General features: G+C 43.7%; 1 protein-coding gene across 3 annotated transcripts in view; it reads left to right on the top strand.

The window, feature by feature from the left end:
* The window catches only part of LOC129838787 (dedicator of cytokinesis protein 4-like), a 145720-nt gene extending 120218 nt beyond the window's left edge, over positions 1–25502 (top strand). For 2 of the 3 annotated variants that reach the window (XM_055905961.1, XM_055905960.1), the window contains 5 exons: positions 14145–14254; positions 14482–14554; positions 16227–16346; positions 17510–17571; positions 23029–25502. In XM_055905961.1, coding sequence (XP_055761936.1) covers positions 14145–14254; positions 14482–14554; positions 16227–16346; positions 17510–17571; positions 23029–23496 — 833 coding nt within the window. In that variant the 3' untranslated portion in view covers positions 23497–25502. The remainder of the gene's footprint in view (positions 1–14144; positions 14255–14481; positions 14555–16226; positions 16347–17509; positions 17572–23028) is intronic. The other variant, XM_055905962.1, reaches the window with a different exon arrangement.
* Positions 25503–26290: the final 788 nt, after the last annotated feature.

Raw genomic sequence — 26290 nt, 5'->3', positions numbered from 1 at the left:
TGCCTCTTGACCGTGTCTTCTTATTCGTACATGCAGGGGTGTTCTCTCACATGTTCTACTGTTTAACATCCTGGTTCCAGGCCAGCCAGCCAGTGCTGAGACCCCTAGAGTCTCTGTACAACCTTGCACTGAAAATCCTGGACCGAAAGCACAACATTGTCACATCTTGAGAAGTGTTGAACTCTTCATCAAATTTGCAAATGGGAATCTTGTGTCTAAGTGTCTCAATGATTTTGCGCCTAAATCCCTGACCAAACGCATGCAGAAGCTGCAACGGCTTGGAATCTCCACCAGGGGGGGCCTCCTGTTGAAACCAGGGTCCCTCTAAATATCCCTCTAAAACTTCTATTGGCCAGTCCTCCTTCTCTTACAACGGAGCACATGCAGGGAACACTTCATCAGAAGATCATAAACAGCCGGAACATTTAATACATTCAAAAGAAACACCAAAGAACGGGTTGCTGTAGCTCCAACAGTGCAACCATGTATGAGCTGCTGTGTGTTAACAACAGACGCGTTGAGGCCCTCGTACCGCCTTCAAGTTGTAAATATGGGTAAATACGTAGGACATTTGCTTAGTGCTTCTAATTGTTGTGGAACATTTGATCCGAAGATTAAGGCAGAGACTGTTTAATTGTATAATAGAAAAATCTTTAAGTAAGCAGCTGCGGGGGAGATCTATCTCTGATTTCACAGGGAAGAGCTCCAAGAGTAAATTGTTACATGCCCCTTATATAGTGGGAGGTGATAATACAATTATATAGTTTACGCAACACAGTTATTTAACACAAGCAACAGTTCCAGAACACAATGGCCTTATGTTAGGGTGCAGACATACCAGGAGTCTACGAAAGGCATAACATCACAGTCCAACACAGAACACATCCCGTGAGAAGTTACAACAGCTCACCCCAAACTCTGCCACCACAATATGACATTTGCTTTGTGCGTATAACTGTGATAATGTACTGATATGGGATTTTAAATGGGATTTTAATTGATTATGCGTGACCTCCTTTCCTTTTTGTTTCCATAAAAGCCATTCTAGGGACGGTTGTTGAAAACTAGCATGAGATGGAAACACCCTAGGGATGATTGTTTGTTCATTGTGTCCATGTGTTTGTACTTGTCCCTATCCAAATCAACCAAACGACAAAAGGGATGAAGGTAGACAGAAAGAAAGAGTGAGAAGGAGAGAAATATGATGTAGTTAGATTGGTAAAAACAAAGGATTTGTTTGATTGAGAAATGTATGCATTGAATGCACACATGGGAGAAAGAAAGAGAGATGAAATGGAGAGACAAAGAAAACCTTGAGAGGGTGCATTGTTGATTGCACCTGGGAATCATAGAGAATGTCTCGAAGTCCAATAAGAAGCTTTTAACCACAGCCATGTGTTTCTGCCTGATGCAGATCATAAACATAAGAATATATGGAGACATTTATGGATGCCTACACACTCCTCTTGGCATCCTGTGCAACCAGAAGGACCCCTATAAAGCCACTGCCAGGACCATAAAGTGTTTAGAGAAGTACAGCAAACTGAACTGCCTGTAAGATGGTCATCTCATTCCCATATGATGTCCATTTTAAAGCTAATTGCCATATAATGTGTAATGGAAAAGGATCTATGGGCAGCCAGTGAATAGCTGTAATCATTACTGCCCATAATATGTGTGTGTGTGTGTGTGTGTGTGTGTGTGTGTGTGAGTTTATCCCTGGAATGAGAGTCTGGTGCCACCACAGTGTGACAGCCAGCCCGGCAGGTCTTTTATGTGCTGAGGTTAGCGAGGTGGAAACAGCCAGGGTGGAGGATGTGAAACAGGGAGCTGTTGGTTGGTCGATAGTTGTTGACTACCAGCTTCTATGCTCGTTTATTTGTGTGTCTCGCTCGTCTAACAAGACCACCTTTTTGCACTTGTGTTTTTCGTGTCATCATTGGTTTAACACCTATTCTCACACTCCCTCCCTCTTCCTCTCTCTCTGTCTCTCGCTCTCTCTCCAATAAAACAAATAACACAACGCCTCTCCCCTATCTGATGTAGGTAACCTAGTTAAAGCATATTTATAATGTACCTTGACCGTACTGCTACGATTGGATAGGGCGAGGCTGTAACTCCACTCCTTCTCACATCTCCTTGCGTCTCTCTCCATCACTCATATCACTTGGAGCTGTTTGCTGCTACTATGAGAACTAGCTCAACGGCGATGTAATTTGCTACCAAGCTATACATGTGCATAATATCTAACAAGGAGAGTGAGGGTAGGAAGAAAGAGGAAACGACAATGCATGTTCTGTCTGAATGTCTCAAGTCTGCCCATTAGGCATTTTAAAACACGTCCTTCTTTCCTTATTACGACAAGCGTCTACTTCCTACTATTAACTGTCAGTTTGCGGATACGATTGCTGCTGGTCAGATTAGCCTGTTAGGCGGGCTGTCCCGACATCGGTACACTTATGACAACATCCAGCTCAAAGTGCAGGGCGCGAAATTCAAAATCTATTTTTTTTTTATATTTAACTTTCACACATTAACAAGTCCAATACAGCATATGAAAGGTACACATCTTGTGAATCAAGCCAACATGTCCGATTTTTTTAATGTTTTACAGGGAAGACAAAATATGTAAATCTATTAGCTAACCACGTTAGCAAAAGACACCATTTTTCTTAGTCCACCATTTTTTCTCTCCACCAGTAGCTATCACCAATTCGACCAAATAAAGATATTGATAGCCACTAACCAAGAAAAAACCTCATCAGATGACAGTCTGACAACATATTTATTGTATAGCATAGGTTTTTTTTAGAAAAATGTGCATATTTCAGGTATAAATCATAGTTTGCCATTGCAGCCACCATCACAAATCTCACCAAAGCGACTAGAATTACTACAGAGAGCAACGCGTATTACCAATTTACTCATCATAAAACATTTCTTAAAAATACACAGCGCATAGCAATGGAAAGGCACAGATCTTGTGAATTCAGACAACATTTCAGATTTTCTAAGTGTTTTACAGCGAAAACACAATAAATCATTATATTAGCATACCACATATGCAAACGTTACCCGATTATTGATTCAAGCCAAAGAGAGCGATATCGTTATCATCGCCAAAATATATAAATTTTTTCACTAACCTTCTCAGAATTTTTCCGATGACACTCCTGTAACATCATATTACAACATACATATCGAGTTTGTTCGAAAATGTGCATATTTAGCCAGAAAAATCGTGGTTATACAATGAGAATAGTAGCCAAACTGGTCTGAAAATGTCGGGCGCCATCTTTGAGAGTGATCTAGTCTAATCGATAACTAATCATAAACTAAAAAATACAGGGTTGACAGGAATCGAAAGACAAATTAGTTCTTAACCTGTTTGGGGTGCAAGCCCGACCTCGGACCGAAAATGACAACAGCTGCAGAGCGCGAAATTCAAAATCTATTTTTTAAAAATATTTAACTTTTACACATTAACAAGTCCAATACAGCATTTGAAAGATAAACATCTTGTCAATCCAGCCAACATGTCCGATTTTTTAAATGTTTTACAGAGAAAACACCACATATATTTATGTTAGCTCACCACCAAATACAAAAGTGGACAGACACGTATGAATTATGATTATGAAGTATGAATTATGATTGAAGTAGCATGCACAACCAACCGAAATAAACTAAAACCAACCTAAAGAGCCCAGAAAAAACGACCTCAGATGACAGTCATATAACATGTTACACAATAAATCTATGTTTTGTTCATAAAAAGTGCATATTTTTGCTATAAATCTGTTTTACATTGATGCTACCCAAAAATGCTAATACATAGCTACAGTCTGAATCCAGCCGGGAGTAGCCAGAGAAAATACATACACCAACGTCGGCTACTAATTACACCTCATAAAACATTTCAGAAAAACATATGGTGGATAACTAATGAAAGACAGATATCTTGTGAATACAGACAACATTTCCGATTTTTGAAGTGTTTTACAGCGAAAACACAATATATCGTTATATTAGCTAACATCATAAGCTAGCATAAGGCAGCATTGATTCTAGTCAAGCGCTAGCCTAGCATAGTTAGCAGCGTTAGCATTCAACAGTTCGACATATATATGAAAAAGCATCCCAAATTGGGTCTTATCTTTCTTGGTACTCCATCAGAATGTTGTAACGGGGTCCAATGTCCAGTAGAGTCTTTAGTTGGGTTCCAGAACGAATTATTTCCCTCTTTGGTTAGCTAGCACGGTAGCATTGCTGCGCCAGAAAGCGTTTCTTCAAAAAAATTCTTCCGTCGTTTCACATCTAAAGTCCAGAATAAATTGCAATAATATAATTAAAGTATATTGAAAAAACCTACTTTAGGATGATTTTGTGACATGTAGCAAATAATATCGTAGTCAGGCATCATATTCAACGTTACCTACCTTGTTCCAGAAGCCGAGATCAAATTATCCTTCGCGCCCGGATTTTTATTTTAACTGCGCAGCTCTCACAAGAAGTTCTGTTATTCAGTCCAGGGACGAGATATTCGACTCCCTTCAATTCTCACTTCCGCATTACAGTCTGACGTACGCCTCTGACGTGTTTATATGGTCCCAAGTCAAATGGCCTTTTATAGAGAAGGTCTTAAAGAGACACATCGCATTTTGGGAAACTCAATTCGGCTGGGAAAATGGCTGTAAAAATATTTCTGTTCGACTTAGAGAAACAATTCAAACCTTTTTAGAAACTACAGACTGTTATCTATCCAACAGTAGTAAATATATGCATATTGGAAAATAAAAAGTTTCTTAGGAGGCCGTTTGAAAATGTGCACACATTTTCCAGTTTTTTCAATATTCAGCGTGCAGCCCAAACAGGTTAATGCAATCGCTGAATTACATTTCTAAAATTATCCTTACTGTGCAATACAGGGTTCGCCAAGTGAAGCTACAACAAAAAAAATGGCGGAATATGCGTTTAACATTTTTCTACAGAACAACGATTTATCATCATAAATAGTTCTTACTATGAGCTGATCTTCCATCAGAATCTTGGGCAATGAATCCTTTCTCCGGTCTAATCGTCTTTTGGTCGAAAGATGTCCTCTTGCCCTGTCGAAATGGCCACTAACGTTCGGCATGTACTGGAAACGTGCCCAGCGGTTCAAAGTGCATCACAAAGGAATGCCTCAAAATCGCACTGAACGGATATAAATTGCTATAAAACGGTTTAAATTAACTACCTTATGATGTTTTTAACACCTATAACGAGTAAAAACATGACCGGAGAAATATTACTGGCTATACAACAGCTTGGAAAGAGAGCCAGTCCGACGTCCATCGTGCGTCAGGCGCAGGAAGAAAAGGAAGCTTCTTCCACCTTGTGCTCTTTTATACAGGCCCTGATTGCGCAATCGACTCCATTCAAAGCGTCACCACGTACTGACATCCAGAGGAAGACGTAGGCAGCGTTTGTATCCTCATAGCATTTACAGGGACCTTAAAACTGACCCCAGATCAGGGGCCAAGATTTCTGAAATCTCACTCCCTGTCAGGAAAAGTGCTGTAGAATGAGTTCTGTTTCACTCAGAGACATAATTCCAACGGCTAAAGAAACTAGAGAGTGTTTTCTATCCAATAATAATAATAATCGGCATATTGTACGAGCAAGAATTGAGTACGAGGCCGTTTGAAATGGGCACGATTTAGCTGGCTACTCAATAACGCCCCCTGCAGCCATAAGAAGTTAGCACACCAGTAAATAGCTAACGTTACACCGCAAGTCAGATGGCTCGTTGCTGAAAATGCTGCATGTTCAGAATGATAACCAGCTAACACTAGCTAGCTACATTGGCTCTTAGCAAAGAAAATGGATATGCTGACAAGATACAGTACGTGTCTTCAGCCCTAACAATAATTTTCCACAAAGCGGCATGGTGGGCTGTAACTCCTACCTATCCTTTCTTTGGATCAATTTTTAGAATCTTCGATGAGGGTTGATTACACAACCGCCTGTATTCAATGGAGAGAGATGCTATGCTACTAGCCTCATGCCATGAATATGCATAGTTATCTCAAGATAACTCCGATATAAAGTGTTTTTTCTCAAAGTTGCCAGAATGTCACGTGTCGTACTTGTATCAGTACAACTTAAGCATTAAGCGTCTCAAATTAACCTTACGTAGAAAAAAAGCCATACATGTTTTTGTTGAACAAATTCGACACTCATTGACCTCAATACAAAAATGTCCTTGCTTGGTGGGCAAAACAACGAATAAAACGCCACCTGCTGGAGGGAGACAGATTTTCGGGCGAGTTGAGCCTCTCTACCTCTTCCGCTCTGCTATTAGCTCCTATCTGATACCTTAGCACCATGTTTATCTAGCCAGCTAACTAGCATGGTAGCTAATATAGCTAGCTAGCTAACACCACAGACGAAAGGGTTAGTTATTCTAATCGTCGCTAACTGGTCACATAGCTATCTGCTTAGCTAGCTTCCTTATTGCATGCTTCTCCGGGCATGTCGACACAGGCCTTATTATTAGTGAATTAATTAAACTTATATTTGCAACAGAAGTTCGATTTTGGTCACTGTGTCAATTAACCTGTCTAGGATGAGGGTGCCGCTAGCGGCACTCCCCCCCCACCCCCACTGAAAAACCAGTGCCGCGAAATTCAAAAAAAATATTTTTTTTAAATATTTAACTTTCACACATTAAAGTCCAATACAGCTAATGAAAGACACAGATCTTGTGAATCCAGCCAACATGTCCGATTTTTAAAATGTTTTACAGGGAAGACACAATATGTAAAGATGTAAATCTATTACCTAAAAACACATTAGCATAATCCACCATCTTTTATTTGTCCACCAACACCAGTAGCTATCACCAATTCGGCTAAACTAAGATATTTATAGCCCCTAAACAAGAAAAAAACTCATCAGATGACAGTCTGATAACATATTTCTGGTATGGGATAGGTTTTGTTAGAAAAAAGTGCATATTTCAGGTAGATGGCATAGGTTACAATTGCACCCACCGTCACAAATGGACTAGAATAACTACATAGAGCAACGTGTTTACCTACTTACTAATCATCAAACATTTCGTAAAAATACACAGCATACACTAATCGAAAGACACAGATCCTGTGAATACAGACAATATTTCAGATTTTCTAAGTGTCTTACAGCGAAAACACAATAAATCGTTATATTAGCATAGCACATGTGCAAACATTACCCCAGCATTGATTCTAGCCAAAGAGAGCGATAACGTCAACATCGCCAAAATATATTAATTTTTTCACTAACCTTCTCAGAATTCTTCAGATGACACTCCTGTAACATCATATTACACAATCCATATAGAGTTTGATCGAAAATGTTTATATTTAGCCACCAAAATCATGGTTAGACAATGAGAAATGTAGCCCAGCTGGTGAGAAAATGTCTGTGCGCCATATTAGACAGTGATCTACTCTTATACATAAATACTCATAAACGTGACTAAAAAATATAGGGTGGACAGGGATTGATAGACAATTTAATTCTTAATACAATCGCGGAATTACATTTTTTAAATTATCCTTACTTTTCAATACAGTTTGCGCCAAGCGAAGCTACGTCAAAAAACATGGCGTCCTAAGCCACTAACATTTTTCGACAGAAACACGATTTATCATAATAAAAATGTCCTACTTTGAGCTGTTCTTCCATCAGTATCTTGGGCAAAGGATCCTTTCTTGGGTCTAATCGTCTTTTGGTGGAAAGCTGTCCTCTTGCCATGTGGAAATGCCAACTGCGTTCGGGATGAACTGGAAGCGTGCCCAGCAATTCACAGCGTTTCAGAAATAAATGTCCCAAAATCGCACTAAACGGATATAAATTGCTATAAAACGCTTTAAATTAACTACCTTATGATGTTTTTAACTCCCATAACGAGTAGAAACATGACCAGAGTAATATTACTCCCTCCACTAATGCTTGGAACAAGTGCGGGTCGATGTCCTCCAGGCGCATTACGCAGCAAGAAAAGAGTTCCTAGCTACAGGGTTTTTTAATTTATAGTGCCTGTGAACGCGCAATCGACCCCATTCAAATCGTCATCACGTAAAGGCATCCAGGGGAAGACGTAAGCAGTGTCCGTATACTCATAGCAATAACTGTGACCTTTTAACTGACTCCAGATCAGGGGCCAACATTTCTGAAATCTGACTCCATGTCAGGGAAATTGCTGTAGAATGGGTTCTGTTCCACTTAGAGACAAAATTTCAACTCCTATAGAAACTATAGACTGTTTTCTATTAATAATAATAATATGCATATTGTACGATCAAGAATTTTGTGGGAAGCCGTTTCAAAAATTACACGATTAGCATAAATAATGACAACAGCGCCCCCATCCTCAACAGGTTAACTCATTTCTCAATACTGCACCTTTCTGTTGTAGAATAAGCTAGCTTGCTGCTTCTGATTTTCTTCTGCATTGTGCAGTGCTCGTGGCTCAGGCAGTGAGTGTCGGGTGACATAGCAGCAGCTTTGCTATGTAGAGGGACTATCAGCAAAGCCAATAGAGATAGACAATAGACTAGAAAAGGCCAACATCGTACCGATAAATCGGTTCAGACGATTATTTGTCACCTAGTATGTATTATAAACTGGGTGGTTCAAGCCCTGAATGCTGATTGGCTGACAGCCGTGGTATATCAGACTGTAGACCATGGGTATGACAGAACATTTATTTTTACTGCTCTAATTGCGTTGGTAACCAGTTTAAGTGATAATGGCTGAAGAGATATTGGCAGGGGTGTTGTTAGGCACGAGACGAAGTCAAGGTCTGACAAACCGTGACAATATATCCTCCAAACACCGGCTTCTCAGGTATTATCACTTTTATACAACGGGTTACCAACATATTAAAATAATGATTGACATATTTTCATTACTTTATTTTGATGAATGTATTCATACTATTTCATCCTTCCACAAGATATAGTCCCGACACAAATCTAAGGTTGCTACCCAAGCCGGCTGGTCGTCCGTTCTATTGGTTCGGTTGCCAGAGACGCGACCCGTTCGTTCAGTCTTTTTGTTCTGTATCTATGGACGCGACCCAGTCGTTCATTCTTTTTGTTCTGTATCTATGGACGCGACCCAGTCGTTCAGTCTTTTTGTTCTGTATCTATGGACGCGACCCAGTCGTTCAGTCTTTTTGTTCTGTATCTATGGACGTGACCCAGTCGTTCAGTCTTTTTGTTCTGTATCTATGGACGAGACCCAGTCGTTCGTTCTAAATGTTCCATTGCCATACTGGCTGGCAACGTTCTTATCCCTTGCTTGCTAGCTAGCCAACTACGGCAAATTTACAGTCACGTCAAACAGTGCAGACAGAATAACAGTAGCTGCATTTGTTAAGCAGTTTTTCTAGTGACATTTATTCGGATACATCCATAACAATGAGCTAATGAGGTACGATTTCGCCTGGCATAGAAAATGTGCTCTCGTTAGGACACGGTTCAGAGGAGCTAGCCAACAACACAGCTAACAACACAGCTAACACAATAACTTAAAACTAAAGCTGGAAAGACTGCAAACTAGCTGCACTTCATTTCGTTTGACCTTTTTTCTATTGACATTTCTTTGTATATATTCATAAAAATTATTCATGATTTCGACTGGCTGAGAAACGCTGCTTGCCTCTCTCTCTCTCGTCCCGACTCCCGACCCCTACACGTTCATTACTATGGGACAGTTGGAGATCGAATTTGAATATTGAAACAATGTTGCAAATGTCGGAGAGACAGACAGCAAGGTTTATACAAATCTCCGCTATTTAAAACTAAATGTTAGTGTGTGTGTGTGTGTGTGTGTGTGTGTGTGTATATATATATATATGTATATGTGTATATATATATATGTATATGTGTATATATATATATATATGTATATATATATGTATATGTGTGTGTATATATATATATGTATATATGTATGTATATGTGTATATATATGTATATGTGTATATGTGTATATATATATGTATATGTGTATATATATATGTATATGTGTATATGTATATGTATATATATATATATCTATATATGTCACGTTCCTGACCTGTTTTCCTTTGTTTTGTATTCATTTTAGTTGGTCAGGGCGTGAGTTGGGTGGGTTTGTCTATGTTTTGTATTTCTATGTGGGGTTTTGTGTTCGGCCTGGTATGATTCTCAATTAGAGACAGGTGTGTATTGTTTGTCTCTAATTGAGAGTCATACAAAGGCAGCCAGGGTTTCACTGGTGTTTTGTGGGTGTTTGTTCCTGTGTCCTCACAGGACAGTTGAAGGTTAGTCACGTTTGTTGTTTTGTAGTTTGTAGTGTCTTGTTTGCTGTGTGTTCATTAAAAGATGGCTTATTTCCCTCAATCCGCATCTTGGTCCTATCCATGCTCCTCCTCGTTAAAGGGGGAGAACAACATTGACAGCCTTTACAGAAACACCCACCACAACAGGACCAAGCGGATTGAGGAGAGAGAACAAGAACTAAAGCAATGGAGAGAAGAGGAATGGAGTTGGGAGCAAATTTTCAATGGAGAAGGACCCTGGGCTAAGGTGGGAGAGAATCGCCGCTCTCGGGAGGAGAAGAAGGCAGCCACAGCCCAGGAGCGTAGGTATGAGGGTACGCGGCTAGCACGGAAGCCCGAGAGGCTCACCCAAAAATTTCTTGGGGGGGGGGGCTAAAGGGGAGTGTGGCGAAGCCGGGTTGGATACCTGAGCCAACTCCCCGGGCTTGCCGTGGAGTGAGAGGGCGTCGTACTGGTCAGACACCGTGTTATGCGGTAAAGCGCACGGTGTCCCCAGTACGCGTGCTTAACCCAGTGCGGGCTATTCCACCTTGCCGCACTGGGAGGGCTAGGTTGGGCATCGAGCCGGATGCCATGAAGCCGGCCCAACGTATCTGGCCTCCAGTACGTCTCCTCGGGCCGGCGTACATGGCACCAGCCTTACAGGTGGTGTCCCCGGTTCGCCTGCATAGCCCAGTGCGGGCTATTCCACCTCGCCGCACTGGCAGGGCTACGGGGACCATTCAACCTGGTAAGGTTGGAGAGGTTCGGTGCTCAAGAGCACGTGTCCTTTTTCACGGTCCGGTATATCCGGCGCCACCTTCCCACCCCAGCTCAGTACCACCAGTGCCTACACCACGCACCAGGCTTCCAGTGCATCTCCAGAGCCCTGTTCCTCTTCCACGTACTCTCCCTATGGTGCGTGTCTCCAGCCCGGTGCCTCCAGTTCCGGCACCACGCACCAAGCCTCCTGTGCGTCTCCAGAGCCCTGGACGCACTGTTCCTTCTCCCCGCACTCGCCCTGAGGTGCGTGCCCTCAGCCCGGTACCTCCAGTTCCGGTACCACGCACCAGGCCTAGAGTGCGCCACGAGAGTCCAGTGTGCCCTGTTCCTGTTCCCCGCACTCGCCCTGAGGTGCGTGCCCTCAGCCCGGTACCTCCAGTTCCGGTACCACGCACCAGGCCTATAGTGCGTCTCAGCCGGCCAGAGTCTGCCGTCTGCCCAGCGGTGCCTGAACGGCCCGTCTGCCCAGCTCCGTCTGAGCCATCTGTCTGCCCAGCGCCGTCTGAGCCATCTGTCTGCCCAGCGCCGTCTGAGCCATCTGTCTGCCCAGCGCCGTCTGAGCCATCTGTCTGCCCAGCGCCGTCTGAGCCATCTGTCTGCCCAGCGCCGTCTGAGCCATCTGTCTGCCCAGCGCCGTCTGAGCCATCTGTCTGCCCAGCGCCGTCTGAGCCATCTGTCTGCCCAGCGCCGTCTGAGTCATCCGTCTGCCACGAGCCATTAGAGCCGCCCGTCTGCCACGAGCCAGTAGAGCCGTCCGTCAGTCAGGAGCCGCTAGAGCCGTCCGTCAGTCAGGAGCTGCCAGAGACGCCCGCCAGTCAGGAGCTGCCAGAGACGCCCGCCAGTCAGGAGCTGCCAGAGACGCCCGCCAGTCAGGAGCTGCCAGAGACGCCCGCCAGTCAGGAGCTGCCAGAGACGCCCGCCAGTCAGGAGCTGCCAGAGACGCCCGCCAGTCAGGAGCTGCCAGAGACGCCCGCCAGTCAGGAGCTGCCAGAGACGCCCGCCAGTCAGGAGCTGCCAGAGACGCCCGCCAGTCAGGAGCTGCCAGAGACGCCCGCCAGTCAGGAGCTGCCAGAGACGCCCGCCAGTCAGGAGCTGCCCGACAGTCCGGAGCTGCCGTACAGTCCGGAGCTGCCGTACAGTCCGGAGCTGCCCTACAGTCCGGAGCTGCCCTACAGTCCGGAGCTGCCCTACAGTCCGGAGCTGCCCTACAGTCCGGAGCTGCCACTCAGCCCGGACCTGCCGGAGTCCCTCAGCCCGGACCTGCCGGAGTCCCTCAGCCAGGACCTGCCGGAGTCCCTCAGCCAGGACCTGCCGGAGTCCCTCAGCCAGGACCTGCCGGAGTCCCTCAGCCAGGACCTGCTGCCCCTTATCCCGGTGTTGCCCCTTATCCCGGTGTTGCCCCTTGTCCCGGTGCTGCCCCTTGTCCCGGTGCTGCCCCTTGTCCCGGTGCTGCCCCTTGTCCCGGTGCTGCCCCTTGTCCCGGTGCTGCCCCTTGTCCCGGTGCTGCCCCTTGTCCCGGTGCTGCCCCTTGTCCCGGTGCTGCCCCTTGTCCCGGTGCTGCCCCTTGTCCCGGTGCTGCCCCTTGTCCCGGTGCTGCCCCTTGTCCCGGTGCTGCCCCTTGTCCCGGTGCTGCCCCTTGTCCCGGTGCTGCCCCTTGTCCCGGTGCTGCCCCTTCATTTAGGTGGGGTTAGTGGGAGGGTGGTCATTGGGAGGGGGATAAAGAAGCGGGGATTGATTATGGTGGGGTGGGGACCTCGTCCACCGCCAGAGCCGCCACCGTGGACAGACGCCCACCCAGACCCTCCCCTAGACTTTGTGCTGGTGCGCCCGGAGTTCGCACCTTAAGGGGGGGGTTCTGTCACGTTCCTGACCTGTTTTCCTTTGTTTTGTATTCATTTTAGTTGGTCAGGGCGTGAGTTGGGTGGGTTTGTCTATGTTTTGTATTTCTATGTGGGGTTTTGTGTTCGGCCTGGTATGATTCTCAATTAGAGACAGGTGTGTATTGTTTGTCTCTAATTGAGAGTCATACAAAGGCAGCCAGGGTTTCACTGGTGTTTTGTGGGTGTTTGTTCCTGTGTCCTCACAGGACAGTTGAAGGTTAGTCACGTTTGTTGTTTTGTAGTTTGTAGTGTCTTGTTTGCTGTGTGTTCATTAAAAGATGGCTTATTTCCCTCAATCCGCATCTTGGTCCTATCCATGCTCCTCCTCGTTAAAGGGGGAGAACAACATTGACAGCCTTTACAATATATGTGTATATATATATATATATATATGTGTATATCTATCTATATATATATATATATATATATATATGTGTATATATATATGTGTATATATATGTGTATATATATATATGTGTATATACTGTACTCTATCATCTACTGCATCTTGCCATCTTTATGTAATACATGTATCACTAGCCACTTTAAACTATGCCACTTTATGTTTATATACCCTACATTACTCATCTCATATGTATATACTGTACTCTATACCATCTACTGCATCTTGCCTATGCCGTTCTGTACTGTCACTCATTCATATATCTTTATGTACATATTCTTTATCCCTTTACACTTGTGTGTATAAGGTAGTAGTTGTGGAATTGTTAGGTTAGATTACTCGTTGGTTATTACGACATTGTCGGAACTAGAAGCGCAAGCATTTCGCTACACTCGCATTAACATCTGCTAACCATGTGTATGTGACAAATAAAATTTGATTTGATTTGCCTGGGCTGATGAGACAGTGGATTGCGCAGTCAGATGGAACAGAGTTAAATAGGCATTTTAACGCCATAGATTTAGCCGGTGGTAACTTGTGGAATATGGCCAATATACCACACCCCCCCGTGCCTTATTGTGTAAGTAATGTTTGTATCCGTGTAAGACTGTAATGTCTTTGATCATGTTTTAAAATGAATGTACATGTTAAAGTATTTTTCTTTATGAGTTGGACCCCAGGAAGACTAGCTGTTGCCAATAAAATCTACATCTAAATCTCTCCTTGCCTTTCCCTCCAGGTTCTCCCCAGCTGCAGGACAAACACAAGCATTCCAGAGAGAACGCCGGCCTCTCTTCCAGGGAGAGGCCCGTCAGTGCCATCTACCCCAATCCCCTAGACCCTGCACAGGTGAACACACACGGACAAATCAATAGACAAAGTATAGTTATAATACCTTTCTATTAAGATCTCTGCAGTTTGAACCCGAAGAGCTGTTCAGCAAGCATGACATGTCACTCACAGTATGGATTTCTCAAAGTTAAGACTAAACCTGAACTCCACAAAGTCAAGATATCTTACTTTCCTTTATGGATTTTGTTGCTTCAGCATTGTGCTGTCTCGTTTGATTTTTCTAGAGGGCGACCCCTCATCAAATAGGTGACACCACACTACCCCGAAGTGATCCTAACCTTTCTGCACCAGACAAAGGTAAAACATGTCTCATTGTCTTGTATGTCTTCTCAGTCATTGTCTCCATCTCTCTTCACAGTACATGAGTGTATATAAGCCCAAAATCATTATAACACCAAAGTATCCTTGCCTATGTGTCGTACCAAGACACTAGCGTGCTGCTAAACAGTCGCTTCTCATCCTCCAGTCAGTCAAAGAGATCATAGCTATGGTCATCTGTCCGGACATGAGTGTAGTTGACAGACTGACCGGTGAGAGTGTGACAGACTTTGTCTGGAGAGTAGACATCTGCTTCAACGACAGCCTCTCCCCACGAGGTCTGTCCCTCCCAGCTCCATCAGCATTCGCAGGCAACAACAGACACGTGAGGAATCCCAAATGGCACCCTATTCCTTAAATAGTGCACTACTTTTGACCAAGGGCCATGGGGCTCTGGGCCAATAGGGTGCCATTTGGGATACAATCACATTAAATTGATGCTTCTTATTTATTAATATCAAAATGCGTGAAAACATGTTTATTCCCCAAGGGTTGATGGGATATGCCTTTTCAGAAGGCTATGCATATGTATAAATGCATATGTGTCTCTGTTTTTTATCCACAGATGTCCGTTTTGTATATTTTGTATGTTATATAAGCGCTTTATATTTTTACATATTCCAATGGGGCGGCATTTCAAATCTAGTTTGGAAGGGCCCTTGGGTAATTAATAAAAACTCAGCTGTTTGATTGCTTTCTGTGAACTTCACTGAAGGTTAGAGGTTCAGGGAAAATTAATGTAATTAGTATTTTATAGAAAATATACAAAAAATAATGTCAAACCACAAGCACAGCGGTGTGCCACTTGACGGTGTATTCACTTAGCTCAAGTGGAAATGCACAAACCAGGCAAACCTGCTCTTTTACACCGGTTTGTGGACGAATGAACTAAGCACAGGAAGAGCACCTTCGTATTAACAGGAGAGAACAGGGAAGTGTTATTTACAGTGGGATTTCTCTCAGCAAGCGTTGGATTTCTCACAGCAAGCGTTTAAGACCAAACACGTGTCAGTTTCATGATATTCAGTACATAAGAAGATTGAGGTGTGGGAGATTGTTAATAATAATAATTCATCACACGGTGGGTGCTTGTATTTGTCCTATTTCACACATGTATTAATTGAAAATGTGTTTTTTGCATATCACACTCTCTCTGAGACACCCTCGGAGAGCTCGGTCACACCCAAGGTCTGCCATTCAGCGGGGATCATGGAGCAGTTAGGATTAAGTGCCTTGCTCAAGGGCACATTGACCGATTTAAAAAAAATAATCTTGAAAAAAAATAAAAAAAATCTTCACCTTGTCTGGGATTCTAACTAGCAACCTTTCGGTTACTGGCCCAACGCTCTAACCGCTAGGCTATTTGCCAACCCAACAAATGTAAAGGTGCAGTCTGTCAAATCTCCATCTTACCATGCTTTATATTTAGGCTAAGAAAATCTTGAAATGTAGTAACTGTGTCATAAATCATCAGTTACAACAACGGACACGAATCCCTACCTCTGTTATTACATTTCCTGTTATCCACTAAGATTACTAATATAGATCTAGATTCTGGTCTACATCATCTGTTGTGTTCTGATGTGTTGTGTTGTAACCCAATGAGCAGTGATTGATGCGTGTCTGTCTATATGTTTGTACACCAACATAGTGAGACCCACCTTCAGTAGCTGGAGTCTAGACAGTGTAAAAGAGGTCAACAACACACAGTTCTCTGACACTGTGGGAAAGTTGCTCTGTCCCCCTGTCCCTCCTAGGCCACCATACTCAGGTAAACCAATCAGAACACTCGACCAATGAGGAATGGCACTAATACTTTCCCCCATCTTTTGACACCTGGTGCTTCCACCTGCTCTCTTACAAGGCTCGTTGTCACGCTGTCAACTCTCTGCTATAAACTCAGCTGCTTTCTGTTCCTCCTGGTTTGCTTCTATAAATAACTTCTCCTTCATATGATGTACACATACTGTGTAATAATGGTCTTTATTCTAGCCTGGGTGCCTGTCTGTTTCTGCTCTAGCCAACTTATTGTCCTGCCAAAGGCAACCATCTAGCACTGTTGAGTACACAAATAGTCCAATACCCAAGCTATTTATTCCTTCTTCTTATTGTAAATAATAGTTTGTTTTTCTGAACTGACTTGCCTAGTTAAATAAAGGTTTAATAATTGACTATCTGACAAGCTTTGGTCCAGGAGAAAAATCATAAAACAATCTATATGATTGACTTTGATGATTGCAGTAGAATCCCTATGTACAAATAAATTGGTCAAGCTCACGTCATAAAGCTGCGAATACTTTACTTTATGAATGTCCTTTATCTGAGCGGGAAAACCAACAACAGCCTAGAGGATATATTTTTCCTCTGCTATGTCGCCTGCTACTCTATAATTGGAACTATATATAATAACTGTAACCAGTTAGACTCAACTATACTATAAGATTGTATAGAGGAGCCTTCTCATTCAGGGGTTCATTAAATCCCACAACAGCAGGCCTACACACACGCAAACAGACACATGCAGCGCACAAACACACACACACACACATACACAAACATACACGCACGCAGTGCACACAACTCCCAAACTCCCACTTCTCTAACCCTGAGCTTGACCATTTCAGTAAACTTAGACTTGTTATTACATTTTTTTGAGCTTTATATTTATTTTGTGATTCACTAGAGCTGACTTGTCCCCCTGTTGTAGCGTTGAATTGAGTGTTTTGCCCTCCAAAGAACAGCTGTTGGATGTATAAACAGCTTAGTGCTGACTAAGGACCCGCGCCTGTGCGATTATTTGATTCATAGATGCCCAAACCTACTGAAGCCCTCAGCTGTGGAGGACTCACTCCAGTGTCATCAAGTCGACTGGTCCAAAATGGTGGCAGGATTTAAACATCTTTTCTCTGTTTCTCTCTGGTTGACTGTCAACAGGCTCTTCAGCCAAGGCTAGGAGGTCGCAGTCCCCAGTCCCAACGTCCAGATCGCCACAAAAGGTTGGTGTTGTGTGTGTGTGTGGTTGCATTTACAGTTGAAGTCGGAAGTTTACATACACTTAGGTTGGAGTCATTAAAACTCGTTTTTCAACCACTCCGTAAATTTCTTGTTAACAAACTATAGTTTTGGCAAGTCGGTTAGTACATCTACTTTGTGCATGACACAAGTCATTTTTCCAACAATTGTTTACAGACAGATTATTTCACTTATAATTCACTGTATCACAATTCCAGTGTGTCAGAAGTGTACATACACTAAGTTGACTGTGCCTTTAAACAGCTTGGAAAATTCCAGAAAATTATGTCATGGCTTTAGAAGCTTCTGATAGGCTAATTGACATCATTTGAGTCAATTGGAGGTGTACCTGTGGATGTATTTCAAGGCCTACCTTCAAACTCAGTGCCTCTTTGCTTGACATCATGGGAAGATCAAAAGAAATCAGCCAAGACCTCAAAAAAAATGGTAGACCTCCACAAGTCTGGTTCATCCTTGGGAGCAATTTCCAAATGCCTGAAGTTACCACGTTCATCTGTACAAACAATAGTACGCAAGTATAAACACCATGGGACCATGCAGCTGTCATACCGCTCAGGAAGGAGCCGCATTCTGTCTCCTAGAGATGAACGTACTTTGGTGCGAAAAGTGCAAATCAATCTCAGAACAACAGCAAAGGGCCTTGTGAAGATGCTGGAGGAAACGGGTACAAAAGTATCTATATCCACAGTAAAACGAGTCCTATATCGACATAAACTGAAAGGATGCTCAGCAAGGAAGAAGCCACTGCTCCAAATCCGCCATAAAAAAGCCAGACTATAGTGTGCACATGGGGACAAAGATCGTACTTTTTGTAGAAATGTCCTCTGGTCTGATGAAACAAAAATAGAACTGTTTGGCCATAATGACCATCATTATGTTTGGAGGAAAAAGGGGGATGTTTGCACGCTGAAGAACACCATCCCAAACGTGAAGCACGGGGGTGGCAGCATCATGTTGTGGGGGTGCTTTACTGCATGAGGGACTGGTTTACTTCACAAAATAGATGGCATCATGAGGAAGGGAAATGATGTGGATATATTGAAGCAACATCTCAAGACATCAGTCAGGATGTTGAAGCTTGGTCACAAATGGGTCTTCCAAATGGACAATGTCCCCAAGCATACTTCCAAAGTTGTGGCAAAATGGCTTAAGGACAACAAAGTCAAGGTATTGGAGTGGCCATCACAAAGCCCTGACCTCAAACCTATAGAAAATGTGTGTGCAGAACTGAAAAAGCATGTGCGAGCAAGGACGCCTACAAACCTGACTCAGTTACACCAGCTCTGTCAGGAGGAATGGGCCAAAATTCACCCAACTTATTGTGGGAAGCTTGTGGAAGGCTATCTGAAACGTTTGACCCAGGTTAAACAATTTAAAAGCAATGCTACCAAATACTAATAGTGTATGTAAACTTCTGACCCACTGAGAATGTGATGAAAGAAATAAAAGCTGAAATAAATCCTCCTCTCTACTATTATTCTGACATTTCACATTCTTAAAATTAAAGTGGTGATCCTAACTGACCTAAAACAGGGCATTTTTACTAGGATTAAATGTCAGGAATTGTGAAAAACTGAGTTTAAATCTATTTGGCTAAGGTGTATGTAAACTTCCGACTTGAACTGTAAGTGCCCTCTGGTGTATCTCTGATGATGCTAATCTGAGTGGACTGTGCACTACAAATAGGGTCAAGAGGACAGCATGGGATCAGAACCCAGAGTCCTTCATTCCAGCAGTAGATGACTCATTTGATCCTGTTTGCGTGCATGCTTGTCTGAATGTGTGCGGGTTTGCGTACATACATGCACGTGGTGTATGTATTTTTGCATGCATGCGTCCATCTTTGAGTGTGTGGTTACTGGGCTGTGACAGATGACACTGATCCAGTTGGCAGTACAGTGGCCAGCCAGCCCAGCTAAACAGCATCCTTCTCACCACTAAACCACTCACACACACAATTTCACGAGTTTAAGTACCAGGCATTAAAATGGGATTTGAATATTTATCAAGGAAATGGAATGGATGTTAGAATGAGGATTCAGGAGGGGAATGAGAATGGACCGGATGAAGTCGAGGACTGCAGATGAAGGATCCAAGGTAGGGTTTGGCTTTGAGTCTCAGGTAGACATCATCGCCAGGCCGTGGTAGATAGGCGGCTGTGGTGATGGCAATCACTCCTAGGAGGTCCTTGGAAGAACGTAAAAGATTCCAGATAGAAGGTAGAGAAGGAGAAATGCAAGACTTCAAAAGGCTAGCAACACCACGCAACATGCACTGCAGAACAGAGTGGAGTCTGATTAGCAATGAGTAGCAGCTGATGCTTGTTGAGTTGCTAGGGAGCTGCGTTCAAGGCAACAGGTTAAAGTGTTGCATTCAATTCTGGTCCTCTCGCCTGATTTTTTTTGTTAATTCTTAAGACCATAACAACCCTCCAGCTCCCTCTCTATGCACCCAGAGGAAGAGCCTCTTCATTATATATCCCTGAACCTGGTACAACTACATGTATTTATAGTTCTCTCCATAATTTATGATATAACTGCCCGGTACCTTTGCTAGAATCCTTTATGGGTTGTGGGCTGGCTGCTGGTGAAGATATGGTGTTGAGGGTTGAGGCCAAGGGAGCTTTGTATGTACACTACATGATCAAAAGTAACATCTTGTCAGCCATTTAGTTTCTTTCTTGTTTCTGACTGAAAAGTTCTGTTACCGAAACTCCTAATTTGTTTAAACATAACATATTCCTTCATCCCGTGGCTCTTTTTTACGTGAAACATGTTAGCATCGCATGCATGAGACCAACGGGGCCTGACCTATAGCCTATCATAATCACATCAATAAATTGCAATGACCGTACTGTGAGACGCCTAAGATGGCGCTACAGGGAGACAGGACAAACAGCTGATTGTCTTCGCAGTGGCAGACCACGTGTAACAGCACATGCATGGGATCGGTACATCCGAACATCACACCTGCGGGACAGGTACAGGATGGCAACAACAACTGCCCGAGTTACACCAGGAACGCACAATCCGTCCATTAGTGCTCAGACTGTCCACAATAGGCTGCGAGAGGCTGGACTGAGGGCTTGTAGGCCTGTTGTAAGGCAGGTCCTCACCAGACATCACCGGCAACAACATCGCCTATGGTCACAAACCAACCGTCCCTGGACCAGACAGGACTGGCTCTTCACTGACGACTCGTGGTTTTGTCTCACGTGGGGTGATGGTTGGATTCGCGTTGATCGTCGAAGGAAAGAGCATTACACCGAAGCCTGTACTCTGGAACGGGATCGATTTGGAGGTGGAGGGTCCGTCATGGTCTGGGGCGGTGTGTCACAGCATCATCGGACTGAGCTGGTTGTCATTGCAGGCAATCTCAAAGCTGTGCGTTACAAGGAAGACATCCTCTTCCCTCATGTGGTACCCTTCCTGCAGGCTCATCCTGACATGACCCTCCAGCATGACAATGCCACCATCCATACTGTTCGTTCTGTGTGTGATTTCCTGCAAGACAGGAATGTCAGCGTTCTGCCATGGCCATGGAAGAGCCCGGATCTCAATCCCATCGACCACGTCTGAGACCTGTTGGATCGGAGGGTGAGGGCTAGGGCCAATTCCCCCAGAAATGTACGGGAACCTGCAGGTGCCTTGGTGGACTAGTGGGGTAACATCTCACAGCAATAACTGGCAAATCTGGTGCAGTCCTTGAGGAGATGCACTGCAGTACTTAATGCAGCTGGTGGCCACACCAGATACTGACTTTTACTTTTGATTTTGACCCCTTTGTTCAGGGACACATTATTCCATTTCTGTTAGTCACATGTCTGTGGAACTTGTTCAGTTTGTCTCAGTTGTTGAATGAGTTGTTATGTTCATACAAATACTTACACATGTTAAGTTTGCTGAAAATAAACGCAGTTGACAGTGAGAGGACGTTTCTTTTCCCGCTGAGTTTATATGGATGATTTAGAAAGCCAGGCACATTTAACAGTTAGGCCATAGACCTAATTAAGTCGGGGGTTCCTCTCTCCTCACTTCTTAGACAGTTAGGCTAAGGAAAGGGCTGTTTCCTCATCTCTGCTGCTGCGTCCTCCACCACATTGTTCTCGTCTCCAATATGCTGGTTCATTTTGCCGTTATGCACATAGCAACACAGGGAATCATCTTGCACCGTGAGAATATAAAAAATACAAATGCGACTACTCGACTAAAGAAAACTCGGTCGACCAACATCCTATCGTCCAAACAGTTGACCAGACGACTAAAAGGGGTCAGAGCTAATGTGTGCGTGTGCGTGCGTGTGTGCCTGACAATACCTGTGTTTGTGTGTTTGTGTGTGTGTGTGTGTGTGTGTGTGTGTGTGTGTGTGTGTGTGTGTGTGTGTGTGTGTGTGTGTGTGTGTGTGTGTGTCAATGGTATGTGCATCTCTTTTTGTTCACCTACTAATGCTGTTGTGTGTTCTGACAGTGCTTTTGAATGTCTGTGTGCTATATGGTTTCTCTGTTGGTTGTCAGGCAGTATTGAACCCCAGTTGAATTATCTTCCCCCTGCATGTCGTCTCATGTTCTCATCCACATTGGCTTTCGCCTGTCAGATAACTCTGCTAATGAGCCATTTATTATCTAGCACCAGTCTGCATGTGTCTAGGCAGTTTTAGGAGTGACATTTTACTTTTACAAACCTGCATTCAGAAAGTCTTACAGTTCTTTGCACTGGCAGTTTATTGTAAGTGAGGCACAAACAGCAACCCAAATGCAACGCAGATCTTGCGTGCGTGCGTGTGTGTGAGATAATGGGGCCTGTTGGAGGTCTGCTGTGGGGTCTTTGATTGTGCTGCGAGGGGCAGCTCTGCGCTCTAGGCCTTTGAGATATGTGGGGAATATTAACATATCAACGAGCATTTAGCTTCAGTCTTGTTGAGAGAAGTTATATTCATGTAACTTCTCTCAACAAGACTGAAGATAAATGCTCACCATACTGACGTACTGTAGCATACATAACAGGTCAATTGTGCTCTCCACTGAATCCAGTTAAGTGTAACAAGATATAACACTATTTCTGTGTCATTTCTCAGAAAACATTTGACACCGTATTGGATTCCTCACGATGGAACTGCCGCATATTGTGTTTCTCCGTCTCAGTGCGCACTGACATATGATGAGGTGGAAAAAGCAGTGTGGCGCTGTCAATCTGTCTGTTGTCTTTATGATTACGCTTCATAGGCTTTATTGTTCCTTTATGCTGTACCTCATTAGGCTGTGAAGGACACATGTGCAGTCTTAAGGAGATTGGTACCCTCTCTGTTTGAGCTATGGTGGTTGGTTCTCCGTTTCTGAATGGTTCTCTATTTCTGTTTGATCCTCTGATTGGTTCTCTCTTTCCATTGTCTCTGATTTTCTCTCTGTTTCTGTCTCTCCATAGAGTTCATTGCCGCCCTTCACGCCCTCACCCACTGAGTGCCAGTCGGCCGGACTGGTGTCCAACTCGCCCGTCCTCTCTGGTAGCTATAGCAGCGGCATCTCCTCCATGAGTCGCTGCAGTGTGTCCGAGGCGTCGGGCACCGAGGCAACCACTGGAGACCACCCCGCCCACCAGGGACCCACCATGCCCAACTCGGTCTCCTCGGGCTCGGACGAGCTCATCCGCCGCGAGAACAAGACGCCGCCGCCCTACAGCGTGTACGAGCGCACCAACCCTCGTCGGCCGGTTCCCCTGCCCCACAGTCTCTCCATCCCTCCCAGTGTGGACCCCCCGGCCCTGCCCCCCAAGCCCCACCAGCAACGTACTAGCAGCATGAAGCTGGACCCAGCATCGGACCCTCGCAGGGCCGACGGGGTGCCCCAGGTCCCCAGACCCAGACCTCTCCCCAGGAAGGTCTCCCAGCTATAGGCTGGGTGAGGACCTACGACCCTCGTGGGTTGATGGGTGACACCACTGGCGCGTTTTGCACTTTTTACACTGTCTTCTCTTCAATTTGGCAATCCCAGGCTCTGCCCAAGACAGACTCAAGACTCTTGAGTCTGTCTCATTGTGAAGATCTTTTTTTCGAAAGGGCTTTGCATTGACTGACTTTTTCATTCCGCACTTTTAGCTCCAGTACAGTAGGTTCCACGCGGTAAATTGCTATGTTTATCAGAAGAGAAATGGACACAACAAACTTAGGCGTTGATTTTTAGATTTTTGATAGATGTAATAGTCCCAATATGTATATATTGGTTATATATAAGAAGTGTTTTGCCTTAAGTATTGGAAAGAGTCTTCTATCCATGAGTCTTGCACGTTTTATGAAGTACACTGTACTTTTTTATATGGCTGAAAGGTGCTGGAGGTCTCATTCATAGGCATTTCAGTTTATGGTAGTAGCTGAGGGTGTGTTCACATACATCCACGTTGTACCGGAACAGGAAACAAAGATTTACCTATTTGGCTATTTTTTTCATTGTCCTGACCATTTGAAAAGTGCTGTATAGCTCAAAATCAGTGCCCCGTTTTTATTCTTGGTCAGTAATAGAACATCCCTTTCTCGTAGGAATGGAGAATTTGTAGTCGTAACAAGTCACTCTGAAATACACCGCCTTCGTGATATTTAATCACTCAAATCTCTTGACTTTTCTTCAAACTCCTCTCTAAGCCATAAAGAGCTCCTTCCGTCTTTGAAACCCCCTTTGACCAATGCACATAGTTCTTGCATTTGACATGTGCCACTAAATTGTATGTAGTTCCAAGTAAATCAACTGGAGGCCATTGCTGTCAGAGGGGCCAGAGATGTGGACACACCCTAACCCTCCTGCATGGAGTGTAGTATGTATGTGATGGTGGATCTTTGTTTTTTTTTACCAAGTATTGTGCCAAAGGAAGATGTACTGTGTGTATGCTGTAACGACAAAGTAGGAATCCTGAACCTGGAAACACTCCATTGACTAGGCAAGCTGATCTTGTACTAGCCCACAATGAAAACAACAGACGTTGAGACAAGTCCAGTCATTTAGATGAAAAGTTATTGTGGGGGTGTAAGAATGGCAACTGTTAAAGTAAGGAATGGTGATATGATATTAGCACAAATTGAATCTACGTTAGCAGTGGTTACATTACCAAGGACTCCAACTCTCAAAATGTTAACCCCCGACCACAATGGGCATTTGAAGTGCAGTATGTATTGTAGAAAAGATGTCCTCTATTTGCCGCTCAGTGAATGCCAGCAACTCGTACACACACACACACGAGGGCTGCCGTTCTATTATTTTTTAGAATCTTTTTTCGAAAACCTTTTCAACTAATCATTGTATAGTCACGCTTGTACAGTACAGCCGGGTTAGTGTGAGGTGTTCTCTCTGTGTTTGACATGCAGTACGTGGTGGACAGAGCGTACTGGTATCGAGTCCTCTTCTCCTGTCCTACGGTGTCTAGGCAGTCGTCACGTCAGGTGGTTTCCTGTCCCTGTTTTATGAAGAGAAGAACACACTGTTTTTGTAATAAAAATACATTAAAAATTGCACGTAATATTGATCACTTAATTCAGTACAACGGTTTTCACAATTAACTTGGGTATGGTTTGTATGTTTCACTTTTGTATGGCTCATTTCCTTTTTAATTTGTTGTGAATTTTTTTCATCAAATATTCACATTAATCAGTACTTGAGAAATTGTAAATTATATAATGATGAGATTGTTGTAAGTATGCCAAATATAGTACCTTTGTGTATTACTATTATTGTAAATATTGTGTTTTTAACAAAATAACACATTTACAGCTTTGAATGTTGGAACAGCAAATTATTGTTATAAATGTCACAAAAAATGCTGTTTTAGTGAGTGTAGAAGTCTATAGTAATGCGTATCTACGCCTACAGTAACACATTTACATGCTCAATAAACTGCCCTATGTAATAAAAATATTTTGCTCGAGCATACCTTTAAATCATTCCCAGCTCGAACCTGTTAAAAACAATTAATTGATAGTTACTTCTATAACAGTTGCATTGTATAGTCTATGTGTACAGCCATGTTTGTTCAATTGTTATAGTGGTCTTCTGTGTACTCCAACGTTCCGCGATTCAGGATCAGCTTCGTGTCATCAAAGTCATTCCCACACAATTCAACGGTAATCACCTACTGTGGGCGCTCAAGGTGATGTAATTGTTTATGAGGAACTGGTGCGTGATCAGATAAGACAACGTGTGCACACGAGGGAAATATTCCTTTACACCGAACACATCTAATGAATGTCTCCTCTTTAGTCTGCTGGGTGGGTTAGGGCCGGGATGATGGCACTCTTCACAACGTCACATCACAGCCAAGAGGAGTACCCTTCACCCGATCTGATAGACGCAGTAATACAGTAATTGTGTCTGAGGCTGGTAATTTGACAGTGTTTAATCGTGTCAGAAACGAATTCCCTCTAATCCTGAAGACTTCTCGGAAGAGAGAACACGTATCGGGGTACCGGAGGAGCGATTAACGTGCCTCCGTTCTGGAACCCAGGAGAATGGGTTGTCAATCCTACCCTCAATGGGTTTGTCAATCATCCTCACATTCAGCTTTCACTAGCAGGAAGGAAGCTGTGTTGCTTTCATGGACTGAAAGACGGTCTCAGCAGGGTCGGGGAAGGGTTTAATCATTATGTACAAAACTTTTTGCGGATGCAAAAACTAGACATCCTGTGTTTAAGTGAAAATAGCTTCAT

The sequence above is a fragment of the Salvelinus fontinalis genome, chromosome 39 (genome assembly GCF_029448725.1).
Source record: "Salvelinus fontinalis isolate EN_2023a chromosome 39, ASM2944872v1, whole genome shotgun sequence".
In the NCBI taxonomy this organism is placed as follows: domain Eukaryota; kingdom Metazoa; phylum Chordata; class Actinopteri; order Salmoniformes; family Salmonidae; genus Salvelinus; species Salvelinus fontinalis.
The sequence above is the reverse complement of the archived record's forward strand: the minus strand, read 5'-3'. Positions and strand labels throughout refer to the sequence as shown.